General features: G+C 38.5%; 2 protein-coding genes and 1 long non-coding RNA gene across 3 annotated transcripts; 1 reads left to right on the top strand and 2 right to left on the bottom strand.

Annotated features, from left to right (window-relative positions):
- Positions 1-2,684: 2,684 nt before the first annotated feature.
- On the bottom strand, positions 2,685-3,580 carry LOC119083992. The gene is made up of 4 exons (XR_005088980.1): positions 3,570-3,580; positions 3,256-3,510; positions 2,902-3,006; positions 2,685-2,827 (listed from the first exon to the last, which is right to left on the bottom strand). It is a non-coding gene; the product is annotated as an uncharacterized LOC119083992 (long non-coding RNA).
- Positions 3,581-5,936: 2,356 nt separating this feature from the next.
- On the bottom strand, positions 5,937-7,913 carry LOC119083979. Its single transcript, XM_037193790.1, has 2 exons — positions 6,966-7,913; positions 5,937-6,912 (listed from the first exon to the last, which is right to left on the bottom strand). Exons 1-2 carry the CDS (start codon positions 7,743-7,745, stop codon positions 5,956-5,958), a joined length of 1,737 nt encoding a protein of 578 aa, XP_037049685.1. The 5' UTR covers positions 7,746-7,913; the 3' UTR covers positions 5,937-5,955.
- Positions 7,914-11,305: 3,392 nt separating this feature from the next.
- Positions 11,306-12,732, top strand: LOC119083984. The gene is made up of 5 exons (XM_037193798.1): positions 11,306-11,449; positions 11,520-11,576; positions 11,638-12,072; positions 12,133-12,210; positions 12,275-12,732. Exons 1-5 carry the CDS (start codon positions 11,411-11,413, stop codon positions 12,689-12,691), a joined length of 1,026 nt encoding a protein of 341 aa, XP_037049693.1. The 5' UTR covers positions 11,306-11,410; the 3' UTR covers positions 12,692-12,732.
- Positions 12,733-13,103: the final 371 nt, after the last annotated feature.

Below are 13,103 nucleotides of genomic sequence, written 5' to 3'. Positions count from 1 at the left end.
TAAAACACACCTTTTTGATCCTTGGTATGTAACATACTATTCAGTGCAAAATGTTCTTGTATTTTCGTTAAAACTCGCTATTATTTGTCATGTTCATTTTTATAACCTTCCTGTGACGATGACGGTATCGTCCCAAAGAAGTCCGTTCCGTGTGCATGTATTCTCACAAATGTCGAAAAATAAGCAATCTGTAGGAATGCCGAAAGACATCCGAATGAATGCCGAAAGCAGTCCGTATGAATGCTGAAAGCAATCCTTATGAATGCATTGTCACAAAACACTAAAAACATTACATTCGCGTACATACAACAACTTGACACATTTGGGAAAGAATAAAGATAGGATCGAAAATGACATAAGCGGGAATGAAAATTGAGAGAAAATAGTAGGGGAGAATGTTGCTCTTTCGGTACTAAATTTGGTGAGTGAATGTGACGGTTTTGGTACTACAGGAAGAAAAATAGTTTTTTGTTGTTTCTGTTGCATTTCGATTACAGGGGAACCATACGTACCAAGCTCGCTGAAGTAACCAACTTTATTTTAAACTGCACATATCTCAGTGGAGGTGAATAGTAAACAAAATAAGACCCTGTTTGCACGAATTTTGTTTACCTTTCCAACCAACCCCGTACGACTACGTAGCTTTCATATATCGGGAAAGAACTCCTTAAGAAAATTGTATGTTTTCGATTTTTGACCATCTCTCACATCGAGGAATTGAGGATTAGCATCAGCGCCACTATGTCACCCCCTGGTATATAAAAAATTTAATAATTTAGCCATCACAACAATAACACACACAAAAATTAAGATATAACTAACAAATCATTCAGTAACAAAAAGTATCAACTTTGTATGCTAATTTCAATAAGAACACTGGCGCACAGCGTTTTACAATTTTGATCAAAGTATTCTGCATAATATGAGCCGATTTTGTTGACAACTCGACTCATTTCTCTCATTTTCTGTGACGTCAGTCACTTTCGCTGTTCGTTCAGTTGCGTTCGCTCTTCGTTAAGTACTTTCTCCCGTGGGATGCATTTTTTTACTTTCGCCCCTCATATGCGGGGCGAAAGTATCATTTTTCAATGTTGGTATCAAAAAAAATAGTATACAAACCACGGATCAAAAAGGTGTGTTTTAGACCACGGTGGTGAAAACGTCCAGGGATGGAGCGACGCGAAGCGGAGACCTGGGTCTAAAACACACCTTTTTGATCCTTGGTATGTAACATACTATTCAGTGCAAAATGTTCTTGTATTTTCGTTAAAACTCGCTATTATTTGTCATGTTCATTTTTATAACCTTCCTGTGACGATGACGGTATCGTCCCAAAGTTGTTCGAAGATTTCGCGATATCACTCTTAACAGATCAATCTTCGCCAAGGCTGTATACTTTGAGGAGGTCACGCAGACCGCCATTTTATTAGATACGCGGGAACACACCACTTCTGATGATTTTGCATGTAAAAAAATTCACCACATCATCAAGACGACGAGAATCATCAGAGTAGGTGAATTTTTGTTTGAAATCGGCCATTTTATCATCAACTGTGGTGTGTAACCCGCGTATCTGTATCTGCGTGACCTCCCCCAAGTATACAGCCTTGATCTTCGCAACTTCAATTTTCATTTTTTCACATGTGGTATTGCGCCCATCGTTAATGACGAGCCACTGTGAAATAGTACATTGAATGACAAGGGGCGAAAGTAAAAAAATTCAACCGTAGAGTTGGAGCCCGCGCCGAAGGCAAGGGCTCTAATCGCACAGGTTGAATTTTTTTATTTTTGCCCCGAGTCGTTCATACTATTTTTTTTGATACCAACATTGAAAATTGATACGTATCGCAAACATCGCAACAAAATGTTGAAATGAAAAGGCATTTAGCCAGAAAATGCGGGGGTCCAGGGGGCGGCAGCCCCCTGTTATATGAAAAATTTAATAATTTAGCCATCACAACAATAAACACACACAAAAATTAAGATATAACTAACAAATCATTCAGTAACAAAAAGTATCAACTTTGTATGCTAATTTCAATAAGAACACTGGCGCACAGTGTTTTACAATTTTGATCAAAGTATTCTGCATAATATGAGCGGATTCTGTTGACAACTCGACTCATTTCTCTCATTTTCTGTGACGTCAGTCACTTTCGCTGTTCGTTCAGTTGCGTTCGCTCTTCGTTAAGTACTTTCTCCCCGTGGGATGCATTTTTTTACTTTCGCCCCTCATATGCGGGGCGAAAGTATCATTTTTCAATGTTGGTATCAAAAAAAATATTAATGATTCCCGCAACTCCCTGACTAACTGAGTGATTTCGATTTTCTAACTCGTGTTTAAGTATTCTTTTCGCTTATGTGCTGATGTTCCTAGGAGATATTTTCTTGTTCGTTTTTCCTAAAAAACGTTTTCGTATTTCGTACTTCGTCACTCGAGCGGCAAGCAAAAGACAATTTACTTTACTAGTGAGGGAATGTGGACTTTCGCTCACAAGTGAAAACCCTTTCCCTCGCTCGTAAAGTAAAACGCCATACTATACCAGTGAAGGAATTTGATTATCTTGTATCCAGATGAGTAAAAGAATCCGAGGGCGTCACTGGTATGGTAATGTACTATTGTTCGAATGTAAGAAAACTGACCATCGTTCAAAAAGTCTTGAACGTCGCCAGTAGGAAAAACGTTTTTTTTGTTAATTTTTTAAATTTACTTTAATTACAAATAATTTTTACAATTCGACGGAAAGAGTTTATAAATCAATATGTTCCCAACATACAGTGCAGGTGGTGCAGTTTTAGCAAACGTAGTTAATGTTGCAAGCTCGACCTGAAGAAAAGGAAAAGATTTTTTCTCTCATTGAAAATGTGTAAAATGCCGAAGGATAATGCCAAAAGACTTACACCAATAGCCACAGTTTCCGGAGCAGCAGCCATACGATTGACAGCTAGCTGGCAAACACGCTGCTTGCGATGCTTCTGCTGCAGGCTCAGTGTCGAACGGTGATGCTGCGTTTTGTTTAAAAGTTTTAATATAACCGTGGATTTACATAGCAACGTAAAAGTGACAGATGCAATGTTTTTTAAATACTGCAACCCGAAATTTCATTCATAAAATTAAAATTATGAATGAAATTTCGAGTTGCCGTATGAGAAAATTTTTGCATCTGTCACTTTTACGTTGCTATGTAAATCCACAGTAAAGGATCACCTTTTATTAGTTTACTTTTGCATCGCAGTCTTGTTCGTGTTACATACCTTCTGCAAATGCCATCAAAAAGCAAACAACCATCAATGCAATTAAAACGATTCTCAAAACGGAGGACATTTTTCTTGTTTTTTTTTTGTTTTTTTTTTTTTGTAAGTTGAACGATTTCGCGTTTTCCTTCAGTGAATGAATGAATGCAGTCTGAAACAAGACGAGCCTATTTATACACCTGATTGCAGTGCACGTTGTCTATATTTATTACTCCTAAAAGTGTGTTATCGCTTCGAGTGTTTGTGTCGGTTTATCTAAGTAGTCCATTTTTGAAGTGGTACAAGCATTCTCTCGCCAAATCTGCAATCTATACCTGGAAATTATGGAACTGTAAATCCTTACTGTGGACACTTCCTCTGTGTTTCCAGGTCATAAATCATAGATTATATTTATAAATCGAAAATTTGGAAGTCGGTAGTTTTGGTAGTTAAGTTTGTAGTTGCCCAGCTGGATTGACATGCAAAATTGCAAAGCCACTATAAGCAAAATCAACACCAGGCAAATAATAAAATTATTTGTTATCTGATAACTGATAGCTCAGAGTTGACACTGCCATTCGAGTATTTGGAAGTGGTAGCTGACTACCAATATTACAATTGACTACTAATTGTAATTTTCGACAGAGATGTTTACTATTCGAGAACTGCGCACCCACTGACGAAATTATTATGCCTGCTTGCCTATTTTTTTTTTTTAATTTCACCCCTTTCGCCCCTTTTTATAAGTGTGGAACACAATTAAAGCTTGAATTTTTGGTAGTTGACTACCGTGCTGATAGAGAGGTGGTACAGATGTTAACTGTTTGAGAGCTGCACCCCGACTGATGAAATCGTTTAGGCTGCTGGCCTATTTATAATTCGATAATTTGTTAGTTGACTACCAAACTGGTAGTTGAATATTAAATTGGTAGACTACGAAACTGATAGAAAAATGGTGGAGATGTTTACTGTTCAACAGCTGGATATCGACTGATGGTACTATTCTTCCTGGTTACCTCACGTATCTGGCAGCTCCAGAGTCCAGAATTGAGAAAATTGAGAGAAAGAAAAACGACCTCATTAGGCTCATTGCATACGCTGGTTTTCATATACACAACAATTTCGGTTTGACTTAACTTCAATTTTGCAGACACGCTTGCTAAACATTTTAGCCTACGTTAACACAAAAACGACAAAATTGTTTTTCTTTATTTGATCAATTTACACTTGCAAGTACAATAATTGCTATTGCATTTGATATATCAGAGTAATATAACCTATCGTTCTAGTGATTTGCATTAAGATTTGTTTAAAACGTTTAACTGCATCTAAAAAGCCGTTTTATTCTAACTTTGTTATTTCTCTTTTTTTCTCATTTCGCCATGTATTATAGATAAATGAGAGAAGTAGTAGTAATCAAAAACTTAGCCTTGATTTCCACTTACTCCGTTTACGCTCAGTTTGCTCTCCGTTTACTCTTTCAACAATTAAAAAGAAAAATGTAAGTGGAAATCAAGCAATAGAATAATGTCTTTTTAGATACAGATCATCCACTAGCAGTTTTAGCTTTAGATTTAGTCATAAATTAGTGTTAATGTAAGAAAATAATGACACTCGATTTTGGTATTTTCTAATTATTTTTTTTGATACCAACATCGAAAGTTGATACTTTCGCACTCGAAATCCGGGGCGAAAGTAAAAAAATGCAAGTTATGTGTTTGAGCGGGGAGAAAGAAAGAATACATAAAGCGAAAGTCAATATACATAATGCGAAAGTCGACTACATAATGTAATAGTCGACTCTTGTCAATAAGTGTACTGCGATCAAAATTGAAATAAAGCGTGCGCCAGTGCTCTTATTGAAATTAACATACGAAGTTGATACTTTTTCATTACAACAACTACGAAAGTTGTATATTTCGCTTCCCAAATGAGACGCGAAAATGAAAAAATGCAACTCTCAGTTGGTAATGGAATGCAATGGGAAGCGAAAGTACTTTCGCTTCTCGAACAGAGGGGCGGAAGTACTTTCGCTTCTCGAACAGAGGGGCGAAAGTACTTTCGCTTCTCGAACAGAGGGGCGAAAGTACTTTCGCTTCTTGAACAGAGGGGCGAAAGTAATTGCAGCTCTCGCAGGAACGTTTCTAACAAAAAGAACGCTGCCATAGATAGGCGGGCTTCTTCGATTAATATTTTGATAGGAAGAAATGAAGAAAGAATTTCTCACTTTCATTACTTAATTACGATATTTCGATAGACTCGATTTAACAGATAAGGATGTGAAATTTTCATGCTTCGGGGCCGAAAATGAGGGCAATTTTTTGAATTTTCTCGGGTTTCCGTCCCTCTGCATGAAAACTTACATGTGCACCTGTTTGGGACGGTTGATTTAAGGCACTTTCGCTTGTAAGCCTCACTTCGTTCGGCCTACAATCCGCGAAATTGCCTAAAATCAATCGTCCAAAACAGGTACACAAATAACCATGTCGTTTGTAATCATGTGCCAAATGCCCTCGGTTGTTTTTTTAGAAGAGTTAACCGTTTATGTGTACTGAAAATTTGTCTAAATCATGGCTATCGAGAAGAGAATCATTGCTATTTGGTAAGTAATTTTGGAAAAGAGACTCGGTTCAGGGCGATTCAATAAAATTTCTCACACACATCTTTTCAATCGACAGTTTTATTACAAAATTATTATCGAGAAGCAGTTATTGTTCGGAGTTATTTCATGTTAATTATTGTAAAAGAATTGTTGTCACCCCCAAAATGATAAATGACATTCGGCTCCTTCTTTAGAGCATTTTGCGATCCATCAACACCAGATAGTGTAAGAGTCTTTCCGGCACCAGAAAGCGTGAGTCCAGAAGAAGAGTCAAATTGTATTGACATGGGCGACTGCACAGCAGCTGGAATCGTGGACGGTACAGACACATTTGTTGACGGCCGAACAGCTGGGACCTTGAATGGCAGAACTTCCGGAATCGTGGACGACAAAATGGTCGGTTTCGTGGACGGTTTCGTGGTCACAACCGGAATTGTGGGCATAACCGGAATCGCTGGCAAAACCGGCATAGTGGGCAAAGCCGGAATCGTGGTCACAACCGGAATTGTGAGCGGATCCGAATCTTCGAATGAAGGTGGTGAAATGTCTCCGGTGCTTGTTGAGGGTAAAATTTCGTCGCAAAGTCGTTTTGACAACTTTCGTTGATAACCGACAGAATCTTTAATGTACCCTTCACAAACTCTGTCCGACTTCCAACCAATAAATCGTTTAAGCTCCGTAACAGTGAAACCAGCATTGGCAGCAACTGTCGTTGTAGTCCGACGGTAGCTATGTCCAGTATACGAATTCGGTTCAGGCAACTTTAGGAATCGTGCAACATCCTTTGGTATCTTAGCAATACTGTTCTTGCCCATCACTTGAGCAATACACTTTCCTTTCCTCCATTGCAGGAATAAACGGTCCGTTGTCACCGATGCTGGACGCATGTCAAGGTATTGGCGAATGATCTTTGCAAAATCGTTGCCAACGACGTAGAGCTTGGCAGTTTTCGTTTTCATTTTCGTCATTGGTATTTTCACGATAACTTCTTTGCCGTCGTCTTTCACGTTATCCAATGTTAAATTAGTCAGCTCACATCCTCTGGATCCACTGCACAGGCCGAATATCATGACAGCCTGAAAAAGAAATCGTAAAGAGCTGAACGAACGATTTTATTTTGCAAATTTACCTTCATGCCCAAGTAGACATCATTGGGTGCTTCAAGAAAAAATTTGCGCAGATGTTCCGTTTCAAACACGTTCGCTTTCTTGGGTTCATAGCCATCGGATCTCATCTTCAGAAAAGCTCGTAGCCGACAGTGTTTTACCAAGTCCACATTATGCTTACAAAGCAGTGTTTTCTTAAGCATGGAATAGATGCTCCAAAGCGTTGGCGGTTTATATTTTTTAGCTGCCGCACCGAAATAGGCTAACACAATTTTTTCGTCAAAACTATTCGTGCGATGCGCTTCCTGCCACTTTCTGAACACATCGTAGGCCTGCTGATAGCGGTTGCCGGATTTCGTCGGAATTATTTGGTCCATCGCTCGATGGTATTCTTCCATCAACTCGGGAGGAATATCGTGTTCAATGTCGTCCTCTTGTCCCATTTCATTTACAACTTCCTCGCTGATTTCTGACAAAGCTGCGGTGTACTCATCAATAATTTCTTGCGAATCACTTATGTCGTCGATTTCCTGTTGCAATTCTTCAGTATCGATCTGTGAAATTATCAGGTCCATTTCGTCCATTCGTTGATCTTGTTCCATTGCTTCTGTGTCAATTTGGGACATTATTTCGTCCATGTCATCGCTTTCTGATTGAGCGAAAGACGTCGCTCCATTCACACTCATCGTTTCGACCAAAATGACATTATCGTCAAATTGTAAATCACCAGTCTTTATTTGAGACATAACTATATCCATGTCGTCACACTCCTTCGATAGTACAAAGCTGGATTCTCCGGACATTTATTTTTCTTCAAAATTACTAAGATTAAACGATGTGGTAAACGTAGTTATACTGACGGGCACACGTTTTTTTTTAAGTAATTCAGAATAGCCCACTTCGATTGAATTTAAAAAAACAAACAATTATTACGGAAAAAAAGAACGCTGTCGAAATGCATTTATGCTGCAGTGTTGCGTATTGGTTATTTGTGTACCTGTTTTGGACGATTGATTTTAGGCAATTTCGCGGATTGTAGGCCGAACGAATTGAGGCTTACAAGCGAAAGTGCCTTAAATCAACCGTCCCAAACAGGTGCACATGTAAGTTTTCATGCAGAGGGCCGGAAACCCGAGAAAATTCAAAAAATTGCCCTCATTTTCGGCCCCGAAGCATGAAAATATAAATTAGATTCTCAATGAATAATGTACAATTTGGTAAAATGACTTCGAGTTGCATTTTTTCATTTTCGCGTCTCATTTGGTCAGCGAAATATACAACTTTCGTAGTTGTTGTAATGAAAAGTTGTATGGATTGTTAAGATTTGATGATTCTGCACAGCGAAATAAAAGACGATCTTTACCCGGTGGAGGTACAAACAAGAAGAACATTTATTGTCACATATGATTACGACTATGTACAACAATATGACTAGACCGATATGTCCATATGAACAACATTGAAATATGAATTCCTAAATTCAACACGCTCCCTGAATGAATATTTCAATTCTTGTCAATAAACTAACGAAAAACTCTCCCTGAATTGGAAAAATTCTTTCTCATCACAATTCAAGGTAAAAAATAAATTCTTTGTGAAAAAATGTTGCAAAACATAAAAAAAAACACAAAATCTTCACACAATAATAGCGTTGAGCGTATCCTTCGATCAGACACTTTTACCGATAATGAATCTCTCATCTCAGACCCCAATTGCTCGTCGTCATTGTACCGAACATCGTATTCCAAATTTGCATAATCGCCACGCCCAATGTTGCCAGTTTGATCTAATCATCGTTACAATCAAAGACGCCATTTCTCCGGTGATTCATACGACCGAATACTTCCCTTCTTTGACCACATGATTCGCCTCCAAACGCAGACACACAATGAATCGTCTCGGATAACTCCAATGTTTCTGACTTCTTGGCAAACGATGTAACCGCCGATATTGATATTTTGTCCTCATACGCGCGACGAAATTTAATCGATTTACACAGCTGATGAAACGTGACAACCTTCCATCGCCGAATTACACCTCTTCGTCGCCTAAATCCTTCTTATGACGAGATTCTAATTGACCAGATTCCAATTGAACATGCGGTTTCCGAAACATAACCTCATTTCGCCGGAACCACAATTTCTCCGGATTGTCTTGTTCAATTTCATGTACACTGTCCATCGATACGATGCCACCATTTGTACGACCAAAACCATTTGAACAGCCAGCTGAACGACCCAATTTTATCGCTTTTACATCAATTTTCTCCTGATGATGCTTATCGCCGTTGATTCATTCGGTGTGACCGAAAAACCTTCCAAAATCACGCCAGATTTTACCTTTTTCGTCGTCCGAATCCTTCTCACACGGCACGCCACCATCCATTTGAACAATCGAGCGATCCAATTTGACCTTGCTTTCACACAAAATTTCGCCTTGATGATTGCCTTTGATTCACTCGGTGTGATCGAAAAAAAAAAACCTTTTTCGTCGTCCGAGTCCTTCTCACACAGCACCATCCATCCATGATTTTTGTGTTAAGCCCTTCTGTCGTTTTCTTTTCAGCGTTTCCTCGCAGTCCAATACAGTTCGCACCATTTTCGCAGATCCACCAGCCTTCAAATTGTTCACATCCATTTTGATTCGATGAAATTTAGAAATTTTCTCCACAATCGCACACTATCCATGCCGGTAAACGATTTCGAAAAACAATTTGTTGACGATCTGCGGCTTCTGTTCTTCACTTTTCGACTTTTATTTTCGCGTTCCTGGGCTCCATAACCTGTTAAGATTTGATGATTCTGCACAGCGAAATAAAAGACGATCTTTACCCGGTGGAGGTACAAACAAGAAGAACATTTATTGTCACATATGATTACGACTATGTACAACAATATGACTAGACCGATATGTCCATATGAACAACATTGAAATATGAATTCCTAAATTCAACATGGATCACATGGCACGACGTAAAGAAATTCAACCTGTGCGATTGCAGCCCTGGCCTTCGGCCACGGGCTGCAAACTTCGCACACGGTTGAATTTCTTTACTTTCGTCCCTTGTGATCCAAATAACCATTTGTTGCTGAATGATTTGTTAGTTATTTGTTAATTTTTGTGGGTGTTGTTGTTGTGATGGCTAAATAATTAAATTTTTGATATACCAGGGGGCTGCCGCCCCCTGGACCCCCGCATTTTCTGGCTAAATGCCTTAATATTTCAACATTTTGTTCTGCTGTTTGCGATACGTATCAACTTTCGATGTTGGTATCAAAAAAAATAGTATGAACGACTCGGGGCAAAAATAAAAAAATTCAACCTGTGCGATTGAGGCCCTTGCCTTCGGCGCGGGCATCAACTCTCGCACACGGTTGAATTTTTTTACTTTCGCCCCTTGTCATTCAATGTACTATTGGGAAATTGAAAAGACTTCCTTCAAAAAGCAAAAATGACAATCACACACCGTTTCTTCGCATTCGAGCCCCAATCAACTTGAAGTTCGCACCGAATAAAACGTTATACCAAGATGATCGTTAAATAATTTGAAACAGAAGTGTCGATCCGCGTATCTACAACATGGGATCTCGGCCTATACAACACCTACGAGTAAGTAAATATAATAGTGTCGAGTCAGAAAAAAATGTGTGTTATTTATTTGGCTTTGTTAGGTATAGCCAAATGCTGATTTGTATGAGATTTATGAATTGTGTCCGTTAGACGAATTATATACGTAGGCTGGTTTTATCTCCGATAAAATGTGTCCCCGCACAGCACTGCTTCTAGCATGAGCATAGAAAATATGTGGAGGCTAATGAAATCACAGTTGGCACTCCAAATTTGACAATTGTCAATTCAGCATGCTAGGACCAGTGCGGTGGTCCCCGACATTAGCTTGTATCAGAGTAAAATCTCGTATAATATTACGTAGGTTTTGGACCAACATATGTGTTGAGAACAATTTTGCTGCCAATTTGCCCACCACAAAGCTCAAATATTACGTATTTCACGTATCCACATATTTTACGAAATTTGTTTGTATTTTCTAGTCTTAGAGGCGGGCAAAGCTTTATTCAAAACGCAAGTAAAAAGAGGATATTTTGCCGGATACGCTTTTTTGTCTGAAATGCGTGTTTTAAGCTGCGATCACAGTAAAAAAAAGCATGCCGTTTAGCCTCCGTTTTGGCTTCATTCACTTGACAGACCATTTTTAACAATATAAAAGAGGCGTGGTTTGCGTAAACGGAGACAAAACGACCCATCAGTATTAGAAACCACTAGTGGCCGTTGTGGTATGATATAATCGGTAGAATAGGGAAAATCGTAAACTTGAACCAAAAATTTTTCAGAGTAATTTACATTTAGTGCAATTTAGTGTATCTAGAGAACCAGTTGTTGTCCTTTTTCTGTGTTGTTAGCTATTCGTGTGGAATATTAAAATCGCACCAAGATTACTTGTCGAGAGAAGATGAAACCGACTCACTTGTTCATAATGTTCTTTGCTTTGGTATAAGAAAACTTATTGTCGATACGATAGCTCTCCTACATTCGATGAAGTTGTTACGTGTATATTTTAGGTTACCACAACAAGTGGATCCCGTAGAGGATCAACTGACTGTGATTGTGTGAATCTGGTAACTTTACAAGCGGTTTTTTTAAAGCTCTCTCTGAAGACATTTCTTTCAATTCAAACAGGTCTACATCGACAACCCTAGATACGTTCAAGACTGCTATCCAAAAGTTAAATTTGTAAATCAAGTCTATCAGAATTTTAACAACCTATACAATCACCTACTGTTCCAAGGCATTCGGAGGCGATGCAATTTTGCAGAATATAAAAATTTCGTCGAAGGAATGGAAGTGAGAACGTTACAAATTGTTGACGCTTTCTTCTCATGCACTGACGATGACTGTACTCCCGCAATAATGAAAGCCCATAAAAGATTTACAGATTTTATGATGAAATCGTTTCTCCCTTATACGATGTGCTCATTCACCAATTATTCACCGGACTGCGCTACAGTTCTCATGCAAACTCTATCGCAAGCATTCGAAAGTGGGGAAAATATTTTCACATCGTTGCTAACGTGTGCGAAATTGAAATCTAAAATGGAACGTGGAAATAACCCAGTAAGGGATTTCATAATTACGTTCCAGTTATGCAATTAATCTTTCAATTTTTGATCATAGCAAATGAACTTTCTACAAGCAATTGCACCGATTGCCCCGATTGAATTTGGAAGACCTCGATGCAACTGCCTGAAAATGGTAAATATTTCCAATTTCTCAATATTTATGAAAACTGACCAATCGAAGAACAATGGATTTTTAGGATGACATACCGATTCCGAGAAGCGAAAGCGAATGCTACTCTTCTGACTATGTTGCTACGCTTAGGAACTTTATTGAAGTTAATTTTGATAGAATTAGCAGCGCATACCAAAGCAACAAAAATCATCAATGTGATTACTTAGACCTTCAAACCTATGTGGAACAGTTTAAGGCGAATTCACTAAAAGTTACCAACATTCTTATGAAAGTTAGACCAGCATTCGTTGAATTGGATCAATTGTCACAAGAGAGAGAAGTTTTAGTACTGAACTACGTCCCAGCAATCAGACAATACGTATTAGACAACGATAAATCTTGTTACTATCTTCCAAGGACCGTACGACCAAATCCAATGAAAATATCAATGGAAGTTATTGCAGTCTTAAGTAAATGTATTGGATACCGAGATCATTGTTGATCTTATGAGTTTGATGATGTCAATTAAAATTATACCAATGGTACAATATTGTGATATCCGTGAGCTTAGTCCAAAACAAAAATTTTTGAACCCGCCTCCTGCAAGATTTAAGACCCTCCCCATTAACATGCAAGTATTGCCTCTATGAAAAGCGGAGGTGTGGCTTAAATGGCATAATGGGTGTGTCCAAATCTCAAAATGTTTAAGGCCCAACAAGCGACTCGTATCAGACATTTGAGATTTGTACACAAAGACGGTTTGTGTTTAGATCCCAACAAGCGACACGTATCAAATATTTTGAGATTTTAACACAAAGAAGGTTTGTGTTTGCATCCCAAAAAGCGACTCGCATCAGACATTTTGAGATCTGGACACAAAGATAGTTTGTGTTTAAATCCCATAATGCGACTCG

This window comes from Bradysia coprophila, unplaced genomic scaffold (assembly GCF_014529535.1).
Source record: "Bradysia coprophila strain Holo2 unplaced genomic scaffold, BU_Bcop_v1 contig_732, whole genome shotgun sequence".
NCBI classification, from domain to species: domain Eukaryota; kingdom Metazoa; phylum Arthropoda; class Insecta; order Diptera; family Sciaridae; genus Bradysia; species Bradysia coprophila.
Note: the sequence above shows the minus strand (reverse complement) of the source record. Positions and strands in the feature narration are given on the sequence as shown.